Source organism: Syngnathoides biaculeatus, chromosome 14 (genome assembly GCF_019802595.1).
Source record: "Syngnathoides biaculeatus isolate LvHL_M chromosome 14, ASM1980259v1, whole genome shotgun sequence".
Lineage (NCBI taxonomy): Eukaryota > Metazoa > Chordata > Actinopteri > Syngnathiformes > Syngnathidae > Syngnathoides > Syngnathoides biaculeatus.
In genome coordinates, this window is record NC_084653.1 from 9,652,849 (window position 1) to 9,673,632 (window position 20,784).

Consider the following 20,784-nt stretch of genomic DNA (forward strand, 5'->3'; position numbering starts at 1 on the left):
TGTACAACGTTTCTCTGAAATAGTTCTTACATATTTCCAGTATTTTACTCCACACTATGTGTGTATTACAGTTTCACATAAATTGTCCAGAACAAAATTCCAAGTTTACATGGAAATTGAGTAGAGTTACAGTCTATTTTATTTCCATCACAGTTTAATCCTTCAATTTTTAAGAGTCTGAACCAAATGTATTACTAAGAATGTATTCTCCAGACGGGATCAATAAAGATGTAAATTATTTCAATGAAGGATCATATGGATGGACTCATATTTCTTGTGCCGCCTCATTTTTAAATCAGAGAGTTCTCTAATTATTCCTGTTATTAAATATGATAATACCATCTACACGATTAGCACCGCTAAATGTGATCCGATCCAAATAAACACTTTTTTGAATGTCCTCGCCATTTCCCTCACGAGTTGTAAATCTTCACCAGATGGTTTTGAGATACGCTTATGAAATGGATGCTCAAACTACATTGCTGGGTAACCCTTTGTTTATAATATAATTATGACTGTTTTTTATTGTAAAGGTAGTTAGGGTTAGTTAGGGTTAGTGAACAACAGCACGACATCATAGTGAGCAATTTCAGGTATTTTGACTTTCTTTTGCTGGTTTTAGCCAAGGAAAGTTCCACCCTAACTAATGTTTATTCACCATCAGGTATTATCATGACTGATGCACTTTTACTTATTTTTGTATGACTGAATACAGGTAGGATGACCTGCCTCTACTAATTCAACATCCTTTGGAAATAAACCATAAAACTCATGTCGAAGTTGTTCTCTGGGACCTAGTGTCGTTATGTGTTGTGTGCTTATTTGATGGCACACATTTGCCTGAGTTGATGCAGACCCAACATCTGTTTATTTAATGTACAATATACTGTATGTGAAATGAAGAAAAATTGATTGTTCCTCACAATATGACAGAATTGAGATTTTCTTGGATGTATCCTGATTCATGTGACTGGAATGTCAATACAGTTCAATCCAACTCAAGATTAATGCCTCAAAATATCCTATGAACCAAAGAGTGCGACTGATATGATTGATGATATTATAAGTGGTATATTTAGGGATACATTATGATGTTTTGTATGTTATGTACATTAAAAAAGATACATCGCAAGAGTTCAACTCTACATGAAAGCATTCATTCCTGAGAGGTCTTCCATCTAATTCTTTAATCTGACTGCCATCATTTTAAATATAATTATCCATAAATGATGAAAGGCTGGACTATGGAATGGTCTATATTGGGACTGCAATATCCTCACTGATATTTCTTAAGCGCTAGCAGACAAAATTGAGTGAGTGATGGAATGGCAAGAAAAGAAATATCAATAATTCACCATGCTGAAATGTGAAAAGTTGGAGCTGTCCGTGGCCTGCGCACTCCAGAGAGTTGAGTTAGCTCGTAGCTATTTTGAAAAACTGTAGAAAACAACGAAATAAATACTCCCTCATAGAGGGGGGAAAAAAATCTCATTCTTTCTTTTTGTTTTCTCCTAAATAGTCAGTGCTACTATACAGTTCCTAACGTACTGTTAATAACTACACACTCTGTGAAAAGTATGGCTTTTGTCAATTTACCAGTAGAAAATAAAATAAAGTCAGAATCTTCTGAGTGTGCACTCATTTTTGCAATATTCCATGTTTGAGAAATTTGTGGATGCATAATGAAAGCCTTATTTGTGGGGGTGTTTTCTGGTATAAGAGTAGTATACCATGAAAATATATTCATTCTTTAAGGAAAAGTAATGCTTTCCATCAAACTTTTTCAATGGGTCTACTCATTTATGTTGAGCACTGTAAGTCATTATGTTGGGATCACTTTAAAAACACTGCAAGGTTCAGAAAGCTTTTGACATGTCGAGTGAGCAGCAGGGGCATTGCTAGTATAGGATCTTTGGTGTGGCTTTTGCAATGGATGGGGTGTGGTTGAAGTTTTGTGGGTTAGGTCCCTACAAAATAGGCATATTGATGCCACTGGGGAGCAGCAGGCAAATGCTGTTTGTGTGACTAAGGAGGCACGTTTTTGCTGTTAGCAAATAATAATATAATTTGGACAGAACAGTGACAAGTGCGGGATAAAAACTGAGCTGGCAAATCTCCACTCCTTTTTTTTTGGGGGGGGGGGCATTAAAAGTGCATTGTTGTCATTGCAATAGCAATTTAGCAGAATAATCTGAAGCACTCCCACTGTTCGCCCAGTGCAATATAAACAATCACAACGTTCTATTTATATTGCTAAAGGAATATGTCAGGCACTGTGAGTAAGCAAATGAAGGAGTGACAAAAAAAAAAAAAAACACACAGCAGCTCCAGCAGCTCCCAGTTCCACTACCTCTCCATGCGAAGATGTCAATACACTCAAATAAAAAAAAGCTTCTCACAGGATCGGCCTTTTATATTCTGCTTCTCCCCAAACGTACCTCAACATGAAATTAGCAAGACGTCTGCCACAAACCCTGGAGAACCCTCCTCCCCCCATTCCCCACCTTTCATCATTTCCATGAGAAGAGTGCCATCTAGCGGTTTGAGTCATTTGTATTTAAGTCCGCAGTCGATATACATTTTAGTGACAACAACAATACAAGGAGAAATGTCGTAATGAGCATCTTACCATTTCAGGTCCAAAAAACCTCATCTCATCATTACAGAAAATTCACATTGAATGACTTTTTGCATCAATCAATTTATATTAATGTATTCCTTGTGGGGTTATGGTGGATCAGCTGGAAAGCGCTGGCCTCACAGTTCTGTGGTCCTGGGTTCAATCCCGGCCCCGCTTGTGTGAAGTTTGCATGTTTTTCTCCTGCCTGCGTGGGTTTTTTCCGGGCTCTACGGTTTCCTCCCACCTGCGCTAATTGGACCCTCTAAATTGCCCTTAGGTGTGATTGTGAGTGCAACTGTTGTTTCTATGTGCCCTGCAACTGGCTGGCAACCTGTTCAGGACGTACCTGGGATAGACTCCAGCTCTCCCGCGGCCCTTGTGAGGATAAGCGACTAAGAAAATGGATGGATGGATATTACTTGTGACAGCAGATTTGAATTTCATGCTGATACTCAATATGTGGCATAGTCTACCTAGCCATGGGAAGGTATTTGCCCCCTTTTTAATTTATTTATTTATTTATTTATTTATTGGCACAGTTTCCCATCTTTGATGTTTAAACTCATCAAACAAAAGCAAATACTCGTACTTTTTCATGGCACTGTATACAGTGGATGTTAGCAACTCAACACATCACGATAAAAAAAAGGAAAGAAACCACCATAACTCATTTGAAAATACTATACAATTAAAAGTGAAACAAAGCTTTTTAGAAGGAAAATTTATATAATTAAGTTTTCTAAATATTTACAATCTATTTTAACTATGTGCAGATTTTCATCTAATCAATCATATCCAAAATCATGTTAAATACGTCAAACACCTGTCATGATTTAAAGTGACTTTGACTAACCCCCAAATACAGTTCAGCTGTTCCGAAAGGAGTTTCCCACGAATTTTTGATCTGCATTAAACAGCCAAATCCAGGTTCTACGGAGTGCTTCCAAAGCACCTGAGGTTTCCCGTTGATAAAGTATATATTTCTAGAAAAGGGTACAAATGAATTACCAAGGTTTTACATTTACCATGGAACACAGTGCAGGTCATCATTGTCAAGTGGTGAATACATGAACGTTTGCAGAACAGTAAAATTACCAAGAACTGGAGGGTCTTTCAAAATTGATAGAAAAACAGAAAAACAATGTGGTGGTTGGTGAGGGACCTACAGCAACATTAAATGAGCTGCAGAAATCATATTCCTTATGATTTTTTCAGCCCCCGACCCACTCCCATATCATTCTTTACTTGTATTTTAATCCTCAGTACTGTTTTTCTTATTTCTTTAGGGTTCCATGATATCCTAAACCCCTGTGTAGTCAGATATGTCAACCTGAAAAATCAAATATACCTGTGATCTGGTTGAAAAAAATGAAATGAAAAATCCATATTTGTGATTCAGACATTTGGGCCCCATGAATTGCAGATCCACTCTCCCTGTAAAACAACAACATGAAGCATTTATAGATGCGTCTGCCAGCTCAAGGATGAGCAGTGCTTTGTTGAGGCTCATTTACAGTCTGCTCTGGCAAGTGCCTTGCTTGAGGGAGGCAGACTAATTCTGTCTGAGTATGTTTCTGTGCAAACTCTGAGTGTTATTGCTCACCAATCGGGTATTGAAGGGATTTAGGGGTTCACAACTGAGTCCAGCTACCCAGAAGGAACCACCACCATAATTTTCTTGCACTATAAAAGCCAATGTGTGCAAAACTCAAGTGCACCCAAGAACACGCAAAACAATAAAGTAGTATCAGTATAGATTGTTTTTGTCCGTGATATTATAGATGTACTTACCTAATTCAGCACCTTTGCAGATTTCATTTCAAAATAGTGAGTTATTCTACGTTGGATTATAGAGGTGACATGCTAAATGAAGTTTGATCAAATTTTAACAGGTGTGACTAATGGTCTTAATTAAATTATTATTATATTTTGTAAAACATACATTTTAGTCTGGGGTACCATTTATTGTAAGACACACTGTGATGGCATTCATCATTGGCAGGCTAATGATGCAATTGTGCTGATTTCCAATGAACGTGTGTTTTCTATTTTGAAAGTAGAGTACAGTGAGATTTTCACATAAGAATTTTCAATGTTCTACAAATATCTAAAAGATTCAATCACAAGTGTGCTTTGTTTTTTAAAAATTGATTTACATGACAAATACAAAAAATAAACATTGCATTATCATCATTATTATTATTATTATTACAGAATCAAAAGTATTAACTGATGCAGTTAAATAGGAATAAGCTGAAAGTATGCCTGAAAACACGATTATTCTTTTTTTTTTATGGGCAACGGACGGTCATCAGTTTTGCCAGCATTACAGTACTACAGTTACAAGTTCCACTGAAAGAAATACATGTATCCTGAGTATTCTGATGAAATAGGATTCCATTTATGCTTCTAAATGTCATTTCCCCCATGGCTACTCAATCAGTGACAGCAGCAATCTTCTGATCACCTCATCCATCCTCGTTATTCACTCGTCAAATCTCATTGGTGGTCGTACGGAATAAAAATCTAATTGACTGATTGATTGACTGATTGACACAGGTCATTATAACATGTCCACAGTCGGTCAGGTTGACGGATTTGTACTCATCTTGACTCGATCAGCAACTCGTCACAACTAATTTGTCTTTCTCTATTAAAGATGAGTGACAAATGCAATAAAATTGATTTGAAAGCAATCACTGTAATTTATGACGATGTCACAAGTTGAAATCTTTCATTCTGTGCTAACTTCAGTTGTGGTTAATGATAGGGTGGCCTTATAGAATGCTTTAATGCAAGTATAAAGCGGTGTTGGCCCTGACAGAAACTTCTAAACCAAGGTGTATCCTTTCGCTAGCCCATAGTCTGCTGAGAAAGGCCCCAGCTCGCTTTTGACCCTGAACGGGAGAAGTGGTTAAAATTGATTTATTTTAAGTGCTATTATATGTTGGAATGATGATTTCTTACATCCCAGTTGAGCTCATGGATTCTGTGGGGGCCAGTCACATTTTCCATCCATCCATCCATCCATCCATCCATCCATCCATCCATCCATCCATCCATCTTCTGGCACTTATCCAAAGTCAGGTTGTGGAGGCAATAGGTTTTGTAGGGAACCCCAGACATCCCCCTACCCACCCACTTCACCCACCTCATTTGGGGTCTGACACGTTCTTTGTCTGGATGGGAGACACGTTGTCTCCAGCATGTTCTGGGGTCTCCTCCCAGTGTGACGTGCCCATGACATCTCAATAGGGAGGAGTCCAGGAGGCATTCTAAACAAACGCACCAGCCAGCTCATCTGGCTCCTCTCAATACGGAAGAGCTTCTCACCCTATCTTTAAGGGAGAGCCGGGACACCCTGTGGAGGAAACTCATTTTGGCCGCATGTACATGTGAACATGTTATTTAGGTCACATCTCACAGTTTGACCTTAGGTGAGAGTAGGAATGCAGAAGCCCAGTAAATTGTGAGCTCCCGCCCCCCCCCAAAAAAAAAAAAAAAAAAGTCTGCATCACTGCAGATGCTGCACCGATTGGCCTGTCAACCTCATGTTTCATTCTTCCCTAACTTGTGAAGAGCACCCAAAATAGTTTAACTTTGCCACTTGGAGCAGGATAGTATACCCAACCTGAAGAGGGCGTGCCACCCTTTTCCAACTAAGGACCATGGTCTCAGATTTGGATCTGCTGATTTTCAACCCAGCTCTCATCCCCATCTTGCAAAAGACTCCAGTGATAATTGAAGATCATGGCTAGATGAAGCCAGCAAAACCATATAATCTGCAAAAAGCAAAGATGCAATAGTGAGGCCACCAAAACAGACCCCCTCTACACCTTGGCTGTGCCTAGAAATTCTGTCCATAAGAGTTATGAACAGAATCGATGAAATTCAACCCCAACCTGAAAAACGTGATTTACTGCAGGTAATGTGGACCAAACGCTAACACTGGTGTTACAGGGACCAAACAGCCACCCATCTGGGTCAGTCTTGTGGTCGTCCAGGCCACCCAAAGTGAGGCGCTTGGCTGAGCAGTTCAGGAGTTCGGGCAGGAGGTTTACCACCTTGGCATTTAGGGGGCAATTCAGGTGGACGTCCGTGATGACAAAGCAAGGGCCAAAGCAATAAGGACAGGTAGTGGCTACTGGTCAAGCCCTGTCGGAGCCTATTGATAAAGACTCTTAAGTGTTTTGAGATTCCCTCATGACCCTTCAAGACCAAAGAGGCGCAGGTTTGTGCAGGATGTTGGAAAATCAGCTTACTGGAGTCAGGACTGTATAAGCCCTCCTCTAGTGTTGCCATTGTCACAAAAAAATAGACATTTATGACCTCTACAGTTTTGCAGTTTCAAGAATCCCACCATTGCCACCATTTTCCTTAATTCAACACACAACAAAATCTTGAGTAGACAGACTCAATATATATGATTTTTTGTTTTTAGCAGTCTGTACAAGTGAGGCACAATTTAGGAAACATTACATTTCATTTTGACTGGTATGCAAGGTTTAGGATTTCTAGCTGCCAGAGACCCGGTGTCTGCCAGATGGAGACGCTCAGTGTGGACTGGCACACTAAACACATTTTGGAATCCATGGAGGCGCAAGTCAGCACCAATGCTACTGGGTCCTACGCAGGTAAACACACAACAGCACATCCATCCATTTTCTGAGCCACTTATCCTCACAAGGGTCATAAGAGTGCTGGAGCCTATCCCAGCCATCATTTGCCAATCATAGAAACAAACAATCATTTGTACAATCACACCCAACGATATTTTAAAGCAGGGTTGCTCAATGCATCGATCGCAGCTGATCAGTTAATCGCTGAGGCAGTTTTGGGCAATCGCGTGATGGCGTGCCAAAAAAAAAAAAAAAAAAAAGACCAGCCTATCATCCTTCTCGTCGCTTGATTCAGGTGTGGCCAATTCGTAGATCAAGGCGCCTTCTAGCAAGCTGCCCTCCTATTTAACGTCTCTCTCTTCCTTTCTCCGTGGCAGTAACGGCTGGGGACATTCCTGCAGAGCTTCGGACTACAGCTTGCTCTGTCCATTAAACATCACCACTGTTTGGTTCTCCCAGAGGACACCACATGTGGCACCTCTAGCACCCCAAAGCCCAGGAGAGTGTCACTGAGTCGGCCTGCTGCTACTCAAGTCCCATCCTGCCCACAGAATGGGGTCAATGAGGTGAGTATGACATCATAGAGGAGTAAATGATATCAGAATTGTAGGATCAGGTTAAAGAAAATTATTATAAACGGACATATCACCTTCGGTTTTGTTTGAGAACGGAGAAAGTAGCGGCAGTTGCTACACACAAAAAAAAAAAAAAAATAAGGCTGCGTAAAGTGAACCACATTGTATGGGACAAAAGGGTATGCGATGTCAGAGAGGTTTATGAGAACTCAATTGGGCTGTAGTGACAGCAAAGAAGTTGAAACAACTCACGTTGACCAGCCACATGTAACAATTTGTGTGAACGGGCTCCCCTTTCGCACTGCGGTTACTGGATGAGCACATCCGGGACCCTGGAATACACTTTGATGGGCTTCAGTTCGTCAATGATGATCCTGACTGTGTCGCAGGGTGACATGTAAACACGCAGCTTGCTCTCTGGAATAAAATAAACAAGCAAAAAAAAACAACAAAAAAAAAACAAAACACTGCAGGTAAGTAGTGAACAGAACAGCGAAATGCCTTTTAATTGTTCCAAGAGCAAAGAGCAAAGAGCAAAAGCCCACGGGGAGGCTGCATTCAGCCATAATGGCCTGAAGTTATGGAACAGCCAGCCAGACTGCAGAGACTGTGTGATTCACCTTTTTAGTTGGTGCTTTTAAGTGATGTTTTTCATTTTTTAAATCACCTTTTCTTTTGATGGTTTTCAGAGGCTTAAGACTAACCTTTTATGTTCATGTTTCAATTGATTGAAACAGGTTCAAAGCTCGATTTAATTTGATTTGAACAGGTGCTAGAGCAAAGAAGTGGATTTAACATGAGATATATTGGTGGAAATGTATTGTTTATTTATTTATTCATTCAGTCACTTATCTGGTTTCGTGCATTGGGGTGGATGTGAATATTACTTACTCGCACTGTAAATATTTTTCCTTGCCATGATATTTGCGTGTGCTCCTTAATGACTGAATAGGTGTTGACAAACAAAAATATTTAAAGATAAAAAAAATGGTTGCTTTAATTATGGGCATTTTGTGCTTTCCTTTCTTTGCTAAATCAAATTTTAAGCCATAGCGGCTATACGTGTTGAATTCTATTCAGTTATGCAATTCCCAGGTCATCATAAATTAATAAAGAAATGTGGCCGCATAGAATACAAAATGTATGAATCAATTCGATAGCTAATGTGAGCAGGATAGCTAACGTCTATAAGCCGGTAAATTGTTGATAAACTGAGATCGTGCGCTTGTATCATGTTACTGGCATAATATTACATAACTTTTTACTAGTACACCACTCACAACATATATGATATACTACTTTAAGGTGATTAAAAATCAAATCTTGCATTCTTGTCCCTACCTTTACTTAGTGTGACATGAAAAAAAAATCACATCAACATTTGTTTTTTTATTTCTTTGCAAATGAAGTTTTATTAGATTTTTTTTACTTTTGTGTTTATAAGAAGGTTTGTTTCTTTTGGCACAATATGACTGCAAAGGTATTCACTCACATCGCTTACCACAAAAATTTGTAATATTCCTTCCTCACCACAAGAGAGAGTCCCAGTTGAGGTGATTTGCGCTCCACATTCTTCGAGCATTGATGTTCCCTAAATTCAGTTATTTCAAACACCTGGCCAAAAACTTCACAATTTTAAATGAATTTTAAAATATTCACCTCACTTCAAGCTGTACCCGTATTAGTAACATAAGATAAGAGCCCGGATTTAAAATTGTAACGTTTTTAAAACTAATGTCTACATTGTGGTTGCGGTGCAGTTTACGAACACAATTAGCCTTCATGGTTACAAATCAAAGGTCCGTAAAGAAACCGTTGGCCAAGAAGATCCAGACTGAGTCTGCAGTACGTGGTCCATTTCTCACTGAGAAATTTCGACGTACCCACACCGCATCGCTGTAGCTCCACAAGTGGCACTTGTCACTCTGCAGCAGCTCTCTGCGGGAGATGGAGAAGGAAAGGCGGCGGTGGATCTTATAGCAGCCCGTTACTGTTGCTGCGGGAGCTTCGGAACCGACCCGGACCTTCTATCTCCCTCTGCTTGCTCCAACAATGAAGTGTTATCCGGACCTCGATATTCACTCTGGCTCGCCGTGCACCTCAATGGGATAGTATACCGTATGCTTCAGGTAAAAAAAAAAAAAAAAAAAAAAAAAGGGGGGGGGTAGCCTAATAATAAGACAAACACAATAATGCATATTATAATTCAACTTATCGGCGATGTGCTGCAGTGCATGCTGGTGAGGTAACGGACCGGCTCGATCAGATCACCTGTTGCATTGTCGGTCGTACTAAATTCCCCCAAATAAAGCAAACTGAAAATACAACAAACTTAACGATGCTTCTCTCGTATATTTTAGCCTTAGTTTGGCATGACAATCTCCGGCATGGTTTCTACAAAATAGTGATCGCGTAAGTCAATGTTTCATTCATCATTTGAGGACTACGTAATAAGAGTCAATACAATGTATGTGTATTGCAAGTGCAACACGTTACTTCACAAAGTTTTGGTGAATCTTTTTAGAAGCAGTCTGGTGATCTCAATCATGTTTCATTAATATCCCACGCATACTTCAGATTAGAAAATATTTTCATTAATCCAGAGGAGAAATTTAGTCGCAGTAAATCACTCTTCCATGATTTTTTTTAAAATAACAAAAATAAATGTAATCATAGACTACAGCTATTTTTTTGAGTGATTTAAATGAATGCGTCTCGAACTGCGTCCATCAAAAGTGTGAAGATTTGGAATCCTGCATGTGAGTGTACCTAATGTTGTGACCTTTGTTGTTGTATTGTATCCATTGAGTTCGTGTGAGGCGCTGCAGTTCCAGCATTCGTGAGTCACCTCTCCAGCATTTGCTTTCTTTCAACAGCGACTAACCAACGGATTTTCCAGTCCCCTGAAAAGCGACTGGCTGCTCCCTGTCGCTATGGCTAATTCCTTAGGAACCGGTGGATCCAGTTTGATCCATCCCTCTGCTTCTTTCCTTCTTAGCAGCCCGTCGACGTTTCCCTTTCCGACGTCCCTGTTGTACATCAGGTCGAGTCGGGTCGTGTCGAACTTTTCTCGGAATGATATCGTATTTTTAGATCGTCGGGAGGGGCGCACAAAGAGACATTGACTTCTTGGTCACAATCGGGGAAAGATGCGCTCCTTAACTTTTCCATGCGTTTCTAAACGTGCACTCAGCACCTTCATGGCGGGGGTTTTCCGATTGCTTTACTCAGTGATGCGGAGCTTCTCTCTATTATTTCAATATCACGAGAGGAAATAAGGCATTTGGACTTTTGGGGTCTTTTAAGGGAGGAAGAGACGTTGATCCCCTCCCTTGGTCCTCGACTAAAATTACCAAATCATTTGACTCAGGAGAGACACTAGAAGGTAATTATATCAACTCAGATTTTTTTTTTTTTTTGGGGGGGGGTACGATATATTATGTTCTTATCATGCCACCAGTTTGCCAAATTATTTTTGCAAATAATTTAGAAATAAATACATGTTATCTCCCTTTTATGTTTTTCTTTGGGTGTTAAAGAGGCCCAATTGAGATCAGTGAAAAGAGTCAGTGTGGACACTGACTTGGATTATGTTGTAATCTAAATTCAATGAGGGTAGCACTTTTTGTTAATTAATAAGAATTCAATTCAAGTGATGTATGAGGCACATTTTTAAAATTAACCTGAACGAGTGGTAAACTTGTCGCTATTTTAACAATAATTGATGATAATGACCAGGTGCTTGAATTCCATGCCATTCAAATGCCTTTTCAAACGTCTTTGTCGTGATGACTGATGAATCTAATCTATACAGTATTCCATTTAACATTATGCGTTATCCCCACATGCTCGGCTAATTTGAGAATACCTAAAGTAAATACGCACAGGTGCAAAAATATATGTTGAAGTGTAAGTATTATTGTCTTTCTCCTCAGCCACATCACCACAGCGCTGGAAATGGAGGCACCCAATGGCTACCCTGCAAGTAAGTCCTAAAATTGCTTCTACAGCAACTCGGTACTGAGGACACAAGTGAAGGTGTTGAAGAATCTCGAGTCTGTGTTTTGTTATCCTCACTTCTCTCACTTTTGTGTGCTTCAAGGTTCTTGATATTTTGACAGTAATCTAAAACTGCCAGTGTTCCTGTTAGTTGACTTGTAATTTTTATTTATTATTATTACTATTATTATTATTTTTAGAAACCATGGACAGTCAAATCGTCTATTTCCCTATGGAACATGTGACCTCTTATAAATGGCTTTATTGTCGGCAAAGGCAATGTTTTAAGTACTTTAACATTCTTACAGTAACTGCAAAAAAAGTCCAATTGTTATTCACTAATAAAAATGAAAATACAGTATTGCTCACTCTCGGATGATGTACAGTAGGGGGGGGCATGATGCGATGAGAGAACTGCTAAAGGGACTTCAACTTAGCTTTTTAACATTCTCATACTGTCTTACAGAAGAAAAAAATACAGTTAACTCCTGGGCAAGAAATGATAAACTCAATATCTACTTTGGTGACGCAGAGTTGTGGCATGTTGGAAAACATGCAGAGGCAGGATTCCATCAATTGTTCTTTTCATCATCTTAATGTCACTTTAGCCAAACTACATTGTATTAAGCAGCCGGGACAGATTTCCCTGTTCTGATATCTAACGTCACGTTAAGTCCCATTTCCAGTCAACTGTCATCATCATACTTTTTCTCTTTGCCGTCAATAGAACCCTTACGTTGTGCCATCACACATACATACTAAATGAAATTATATTTTAAAAAAGCAAAAGAGTTTATGCTCACTGATCTAAAGTTAGATAATTACAATTGTGAAATCTTTGCACATATTTGGAAGCATTAAACTTTGGAGTTGCCACTGCATTATTAAATTGCTTTTTCTTGTCTTATTCCCATCAAATTCATACAATTGAAAGAATTTTCCGCACTGAGCAGCCCTGTTACTGTTCACTCCCAAATGAGAGAAAAATAAACACGCGCAACACATGGCTGAAAATCGCAAAGCCTGTGTTTTGGCCCCATCATTGACTTTTGCTATTTTCCTTTCAGTAGATTTATAGATCAGTGTTACTGAAAACAAATAGTTGATTATTCTTTACAACGGTAGGGACTTTTAAATCTCTTTCGGGGTTTGTATTAATATGAATTTATGCTGACAGCGGGGATAAGGGTCATAATGAAAAGAAATACGGAAGGACTCCTTCGTCTATGGCATGAAAGATGGATTTACAGGAGCTATTTGTTTAGCTACAAATGGTGGAGGTGTATGCAAGTAATCACTTCCTTGTTTTGATGTAGTCGTTACATAAATGTGAGGTCGAGTGAACACTGTGGATTTTAATTGAGGATTTAATCAATGTGTGGCATGCCAGTGTGGGCGTTGTGGTGCAGCAGGTAACCAAATGCCCTCTAACCCGAAGGTCGCCAGTTCATATCCCTACCCGAGGGCATGTTGTTGTTATTGTTGTTGTCCCTGGGCCACTTAATGGGGAAAAAAAACAAATCCATTCCACACAGAAGAATGATTGAATCCTCCCAGTCATTGTGATTGTATGTAAGTGTATCTTTACTTGTATTTAATTAACATTGCAGTGTTTACATCAATTACTTACTCTTAGATTCAAATTAGTATGCTTTGGAAAAACATCCTAGAAATGTACGGGTCAAGTAACTTTCATCAAAAAGGATGAATATGAAATTTATGAAGGTACAAACACAGATGTATAACCATATGGGTTAATTGTTGCCACCCAACACAAAGTATTTTGTACATTTTCCAAATCCTAAATTTGACAGACATAGCCGTCATAAAACACATTTAACTGTATAGCCTACGGTTTCATTCAAATGTTAACATTCCTGATGGCCAAACAAGTCTAAAAAGCCAAGATGATAACTGTAAATTGGGAACAACAAATGTGAATGCGCCGGCTGTCGGCACAAAGGTCTGATGTCTCACATGTTCCTCTCACTCTCTACTTGTCCGACTCTGTTGTGTTGAAAGTAAAGTATTTCAAGGATTTAATACATAAAAGCCTGGCGATTTGATGCTGCCACTTGCTGAGTAGATGCTTTGGAAGCATTTTTCATCAAATGTACGCAGGATTATCACATTTAGTTTTCGGTGTTCTTTTTTGAAATTCTGGCCATAGGAGCGTTTCCGAGCCTAGGTGTGCCCTGGGAGATCATCAGGAGAGCACCAGGCCATTATCATTTCACTTTTTTTGATAATTTGATGTAAACCTTTTATTTCTACATATATCTATGCCAGCAACATATTGACAGGCAGATCAATTAAATACATAAAATAAATCTGTGTATCCATACATATGTTCTCAATCATACAACAAAATAAGTCATGACTTCCGTCATATTTGTACATCAACTCTGTGTTGAAATAAACGGGCCCAAGTTCCATACTGTCAATTTGTGAATAAATTCAGATGAGACCACCATGATTTCATTATTCATACTTCTTAAATCTTTGTGATTCAATGTTGTTGTAGTAGATTTTGGGGAAATACTGTATTGAAATATATGGAAAACAATTCAGAGAAATCGGGGCCAATCCTGTCTCCAGGACAGGATTGCAAAGGGTTTAACCTGGTCACCTGAGATTTCATTCAAGATGCGCAACCCGAGTCCACATCCAAAGATTGTGTCATTCACTGCATCATACAGTGTTTCCTGCTCAGAGGAACTGCCACTAAAATGGACCAATAACATGGCGTGGAGTTTTGAACAAAGTTGAGCTGTCACAATTAGTAGGCACAATGAGACAGATTTATTTTTGTCATTCTAAAGAATCACCCCTGACCTACTGGACTCAATTCATCAATCCATCCATCCATTTTCTGTACCACTCATCCTCACACAGGTCGCCGGCGTGCTGTTGCCTATCCCAGCTCTCTTCGGCCGACAAGTGTCGTATGGGACACACTCTTTCTCAGATTTCATTCAAAACATTTTCTTCCATGATTACTTTATTTTTTTAGTTGAGCTTTTCATTGTAGCAATGATGACTCACATTCTGGTTCCTTCAGGAGCTGACAGTTGGGTCGGTTGCGGTGTTAGCCTGTAGCCACTGTATTGTTCAAATGAACCCCCAGGAGGAGGTTGTAAGGGGATCAGGGTTTAGTTTACTCTCCCTGCAACTGGACACAGGCTATCCATAGCCAGAGCTGCTCAGAGTTTGCAATCTGATCTGCGTTTGCTGGACATTAGGATACTATAGTTACACAAGGTCAGTTCCGTTTGCTTCCTTCTGCATTCAGCAATGTTACCTTCACGATTCCTATTTGATTCCAGAAGCTGGAGGAGATAGTTTGTGCATTATTAAAGTCTAATAAAGAAAAAACCTTGTATGCGCAGAAGTACAGCATGTGCAGTATGTGATGCATTGGCGGAAATTCAATATATTTTCCCTGACCTTGACTATCCTTAACTAAGAGAATTTCTTTCTCCGTTTTCTGATTTTTTTTTCTCTTACCTGAGACGTAAGAGTCGACTTTTGTTTCCACAACCTATCTTGCACAGCTCAATTTTTTAATTCTTCCACTATCCCTTTCAGTGAGATTGTTTACTTGATAGTGATTCATCTCCTGTGATTTGTTCTGTTCAGTTATGTTCTTATGGCAATGTTATGTGCATTTAATTGCACAAACATGAATAAAGTGTAAGCCAGTTGTATTTATGATAAAATTTCACAAAGGGAATAGATATAGATAAATAAGTTACGATACAATACAGAAGTACTATTAGATCATTTTATCTATTCACATAAAGTTGCTATTCAATCACTGCGAAGAAGTAAGTATAAAAAGAAATGGAAACTTTCTCTTTTTCGTTTAGGTAACGGCCAATGTTCTCCAGGTAAGGAGAAGTCAAGAATGACACCATCTAATGGACAAAATGAGCTTTATGGCCATATTTCTCCAAGCGGTGAGTGCTCAGCTCAACTGTAACATACATGCATCACAATAAAAATGAACATTAAAGAGAACATCTAGTAAGTAGGTGCAACGAAATACATTTCTCATAAGAGGATGTCCAGTTGATGACTCATTGAGATTTGACTCTTTTAAACTTCAGCGAGTACTAGGGCTGTGATTATGAAGTTAGAAATGTGATGTGTTGGGACATCATGATACCCGGCAACTATATAGATTATTTAAGATGAGTCCACTCACTCTCTCACAAACCCATCCATGATGTTTCAGAAAGATCTTTGACATGGCATTGTTCTTAACACACACACGATAGCAGTTTTTTTTTAAACAGTTTCTGAAACCTGCGTTGATAATGTGCTTCAAATGTGAAATACATTTGTTGCATGCAGAAAGTGTTTCAAATAATCCTTTGTTGACCACTTGAAGCATTCAAGTCAGTCACACTGAGAGGAGACAGATGTAAAGATGCAAGGTCCGCTCCCTGTTGCCAGGATACAGACGTGAAGACGAGGGTTGTTCATGGTGTTTTTTCCAAAGTGAAAATATAAATTGGAAGCTTTAGAAGCTTTGTAGAAATGTCTGCTGCTAATTCCTTCCTTTATCATTCAACTCATTTGAACGAACTTTAAAGGGTTAAATTGAATGAGGCTCCCGTCGCCTGAAGGGACAGCTAAAGGATGTAGTCAGATTGGAAGCTGTACTTCAACAACCAAATATGGTAACATCATTATTTTTGCTCTTGTAAATCCTAAAACCAGATCATCTGGACCAGTAAGTTCTATGTCCTGGCATTTTCACACACTCTGCCTACAAAGCCCCTTTACATCACTGATTACATTTCACACCGGAGGCGGCACACGTTTGCGAGAACGCTGTGTCGTCCTTGGGCATTTTTAGGGCTACTGAAGTGCCCCTAAAATAAATCCCAACACCCATACAATTTTAAAGGTGCTCTATCTGTTTTTAAATAACCTTGAAAAGTGTAAAACCATGGTACTTGGTTGTAATGTAATACTTTAACAACCAAAACACAGCCCCCATTTGCCTAAAATTTGCCTTTATTTATAAACACTCATCATCAAAATCAAAGTTCAAGTATAAGACATTTCATAATAGCACAATCATTGAACAAAATATAGCAACAAAGAAAATGATGAGATGGCTGTATTTTGATGGAAATTGACAATAGACAGCAAAATATGTTCTTGTATCACGAAATACAAACAGAAGTGGCCATGTTTGTCACTATTTGAAGAAAAAAGTTTATTGGAACACCTGACCATTTATACAAACCCAATTCAAATGAAGTTGGGACATTGTGTTAAACATAAATAAAAGCAAAATAAAATCATTTGCAACCAATGTCCAACCTCTGTTTGATGGACCGGTCTGACTGGTGATCTTCAGCTCTGCCCGCCTTAGCTACAGTTGCCATGCCCCACAATCTTCCAAAATGGCGACTGAACATAATGGGTTTGGACTGGATTCTCTATCACGTATTCCAGATAATATTGGGGTATGTTTTTTGCCAAATGCATCACACTTGTCCAAGAGAGTTCTACAGAGAGGTCTCAACCTTTTCACGCAAGGATATGTACACGGAATTAAGATTTTGGACAGAGCAGGACGCAATGTCAGAGTTACAGCGAAACATTGGTGATCGATGCAAAAAAATTTGACGCTTCACAAACGTCATCCAAAAATCCAACAGGATAGAATTGTGGAATCGTACTGCGCATGTAAAGCAGAGTGGGTACTTTTTACTTGGAAAGATCACAAGTAATATCATTGTAGTCTTTATTTTATATATATATATATATATATATATATATATATATATATATATATATATATATATATGTATTCATTTGACTTGGCTCGTAATGGAACCCAGTGCCCTGTCTTAAAAGTCCGATGGGATACAAATGGGGAAATACAGATTTCTCATGCATGACATCGTTCATTTACATATCACTAACACGACTCTTCAGCATAAAACATGAGACACTTCACTCAGCAGGTCAGTGATCACTTACAAAGTGAAGGTTGTTGTCCTGCAATGTATAAAGCACTGATAATAATGAAATTAAACACAGAGAAGATACTTCTCCCTCAGTTAGCTTCAATTATACAGCCTAGTGTTTGTTGATATTGTCCACACTTAGTTGTACGCACGCTCTTCCGTGGGCCTTAATCCATTGTAGACACTTCCTCAACTGTGTTTTAGGCTTTGGAAAATGAATCAACCCCTTGTAACCTAGCAGGATATCTTTCATCAGAATTGCATGTTCCCCAAGTGCATCTAAGGACCATTTTCATCGGAACATCAACTTTTCCAAGCGCACGCGACCGATAACCAGCATTGCTTATGGGACATGACGACAGGAGGGGCGGGTCAAGCCAGGGGTTAAGTCAATGTGGCTATTGGCTATTATTGTACGAGTGATTGACAGGTCGGAAATCTCCATTGGAAACACAACAAAGATAGGATATTGAATGTTCAAACTGTTGAACTTCTTCAGCAAATAATTAACTTGGAATTTTATGGCTGCAGCACATTCCAAAAAAAGCTGGGGCAGGTTACAAAAAAGACTGCAAAAGTATAAAAATGCTCATCAAACACCAGTTTGGAACATCCAACGGGTGAACAAGTGGATTGGGAAAAGGTGGGTGCCATGATTGGGTATAGAGCTCGTGCACGTGACGTCACCATTTTCACGACGCCATACAGACAAACAGAGCTGCTCATCAGTGCGGCAGATATTGAACCAGAGGAGAATATTTACAATACCCGTTACCTGTTATGCTGTTGGTTGTCACAACAGATGAGACAGACATTAAAAGAGATCATTCTAGAGCATACCAGCTGAAAAGACCAGAAAAGATCAATGGATTTCGACAATTAAACGTGATAGCTAGTGCTCGATTAAATACACACGCCTGTGTAGCAATCACTTTATTTCAGGTAGGAATTATTCTCAATCTCAAATTACCAACAAGTATTTAGAATGTGAAATTGACTCATTTGAGAGTAATGCGTATTAAAAAAAAAAAAAAAAACGTCTGTCGCAAAGAAGGTTTACAAAAGTTTACGTGTGGTAGTGATACGCTTCCGAGTACGGAGGAGCCGTCTCCATCCTCTTTTTTTTTTTCAATCATAGTTAATGAATGCGAGTTTTTGTAAAACCAGGGGTAGGGTTTATTTAAATATTGGTATTTGTATTGAAAAAAATCTGAGTGGTTCCATCAATATGTGGGATTGATTCTTGACAGATCCAGCAACAAAGTATTTGTATGCGTGCAGACTGTTGTACGCTTTCAAACTCTCAACGATTTACTCACCAAATACATGTGTAGATCCAGTTGTCCAAGACAAGCGGAAGCGGGACAACCGTTGACTTTCTTATTGGCAAAAACATCGACTTCGGCATTAAATATGGGTCCTCCATGCCAAGTGTCTCTAATTTTTACATGTACAGTCATTTATTATCACCTTCTAAATGTTTAACGGTATTGGACAAAACGCTGGGCGTCGTGCTGTAAGACATATTTTTGTTTTGTCTCAACGGACTTAGCATTGAACAATGCTTTGCTTGACCGGCAATATGGCCAGTCACGTGATTTCGATGACGTAGGTGCTCAGTCATGACGTAGGTTATTCAGTCATTCACAAACAAACGTGAGGTGAGGTTCACCTCTTTGTGAACAAGTGCATGAGAATATAGCCAAACATTTTAAGGACAATCTTCCTCAATTTACAATTGCAACGAATTTAAGGATTTCATCATCTACGGTCCATAATATTATCAAAACCTTCAGAGAATCTAGCGAAATCACTGCAAGAGGCAAGGCCAAAAACCAACATTGAATGCCTGTGACCCTCAATACCTCTGGAGGCACTGTATCAAAAACCTACATCAATATGTAAAGGATATCACCACATAGGCTCAGAACCACTTCAGAAAAAACAATGTCAGTAAATACAGTCTAGCGCTATCGCCGTAAGTGCAACTTCAAACTCTACTATGCAAAGTAAATTATATTTATCCATAACACCCTGAAACGCTGCCGGCTTCTCTGGGCCTGGGCTCATCTAAGATGAACTGATGCAAAGTGTAAAAGGTGTTCTGTGATCTGACGTGTCCACATTTCAAATTCTTTGGAAAATTATGAATGTCCTGAGAGGAGAAAAAACATCTTCCTATCATCCTTGTTATGGATGCAAAATTCAAAAGCCAGCATTTGTGATGGTATGAGGCTGTGTTAGTGCCAATAGCATGGGTAACTTACACATCTGTGAAAGGAATCATTAATGCTGAAAGGTAAATACAGGTCTGGAGAAACATATGCGGCCATCCAAGCAATGTCTTTTTCATGGACACCCCTGCTTATTTCAACAAAACAATGACAAACCACATTCTGCACATGTTACAACATTGTAGGTTTGTAGTAAAAGAGTGCCGGTACTAGAGATGGGGACGGAAGTTCTTTTAAGTCAATTGAATCACTCTAATCAATTCCTTATAAAAGATTGTTTCAAAAGATTAATTCACAGAATGGTTCAGTTCTTTTTCATAAAATAATCTAAGTGCTTCTGTTAATGAGCCATCCATGAGTTTCACATTCACTCAAAACGTTTACCGAAGCGTATAAGCGTATACATGATCTGTGTTGTCGTGTATTGTAAAGTTGGAAAGGGAGGTTAATTAAAAAAAAAAAAAAAAAAAAAAAAACCTTTGAATGCAGTGAGCTCAGCTACCGGCCATCCTTCCACATCCACTTATATCCAGCTTGGCTCTCTTCAGCCAGTGTGACTTTTTTGCAATCTGGTGTGCAGCATTGCAGACACCAGCAACTCCCACCCGGGCTTCCTGCTCACTCATCTTACATCTGATTAATGGAAAGTCTCTGAGTGGCAAGAGGCTATATTTATTATGACTCTGAAATAAAAAAGGCTTGAATAATCGCATTAGAGGCACAGTATGTGTAAGCATATACACTTGT

At 39.0% G+C, this 20,784-nt stretch overlaps 1 protein-coding gene across 2 annotated transcripts in view; it reads left to right on the top strand.

Moving 5' to 3' along the window:
• The first annotated feature begins 3,030 nt into the window (after positions 1 to 3,030).
• The window catches only part of ikzf2 (IKAROS family zinc finger 2), a 28,034-nt gene continuing 10,280 nt past the window's right edge, over positions 3,031 to 20,784 (top strand). The window contains exons 1-4 of one of the 2 annotated variants that reach the window (XM_061842409.1): positions 3,031 to 3,107; positions 7,617 to 7,805; positions 11,750 to 11,799; positions 15,683 to 15,772. In XM_061842409.1, the coding sequence (XP_061698393.1) occupies positions 7,792 to 7,805; positions 11,750 to 11,799; positions 15,683 to 15,772 (154 nt within the window). In that variant the 5' untranslated portion in view covers positions 3,031 to 3,107; positions 7,617 to 7,791. Of the gene's footprint in view, positions 3,108 to 7,616; positions 7,806 to 9,564; positions 9,944 to 11,749; positions 11,800 to 15,682; positions 15,773 to 20,784 lie in introns of those variants that run through there. The other variant, XM_061842410.1, reaches the window with a different exon arrangement.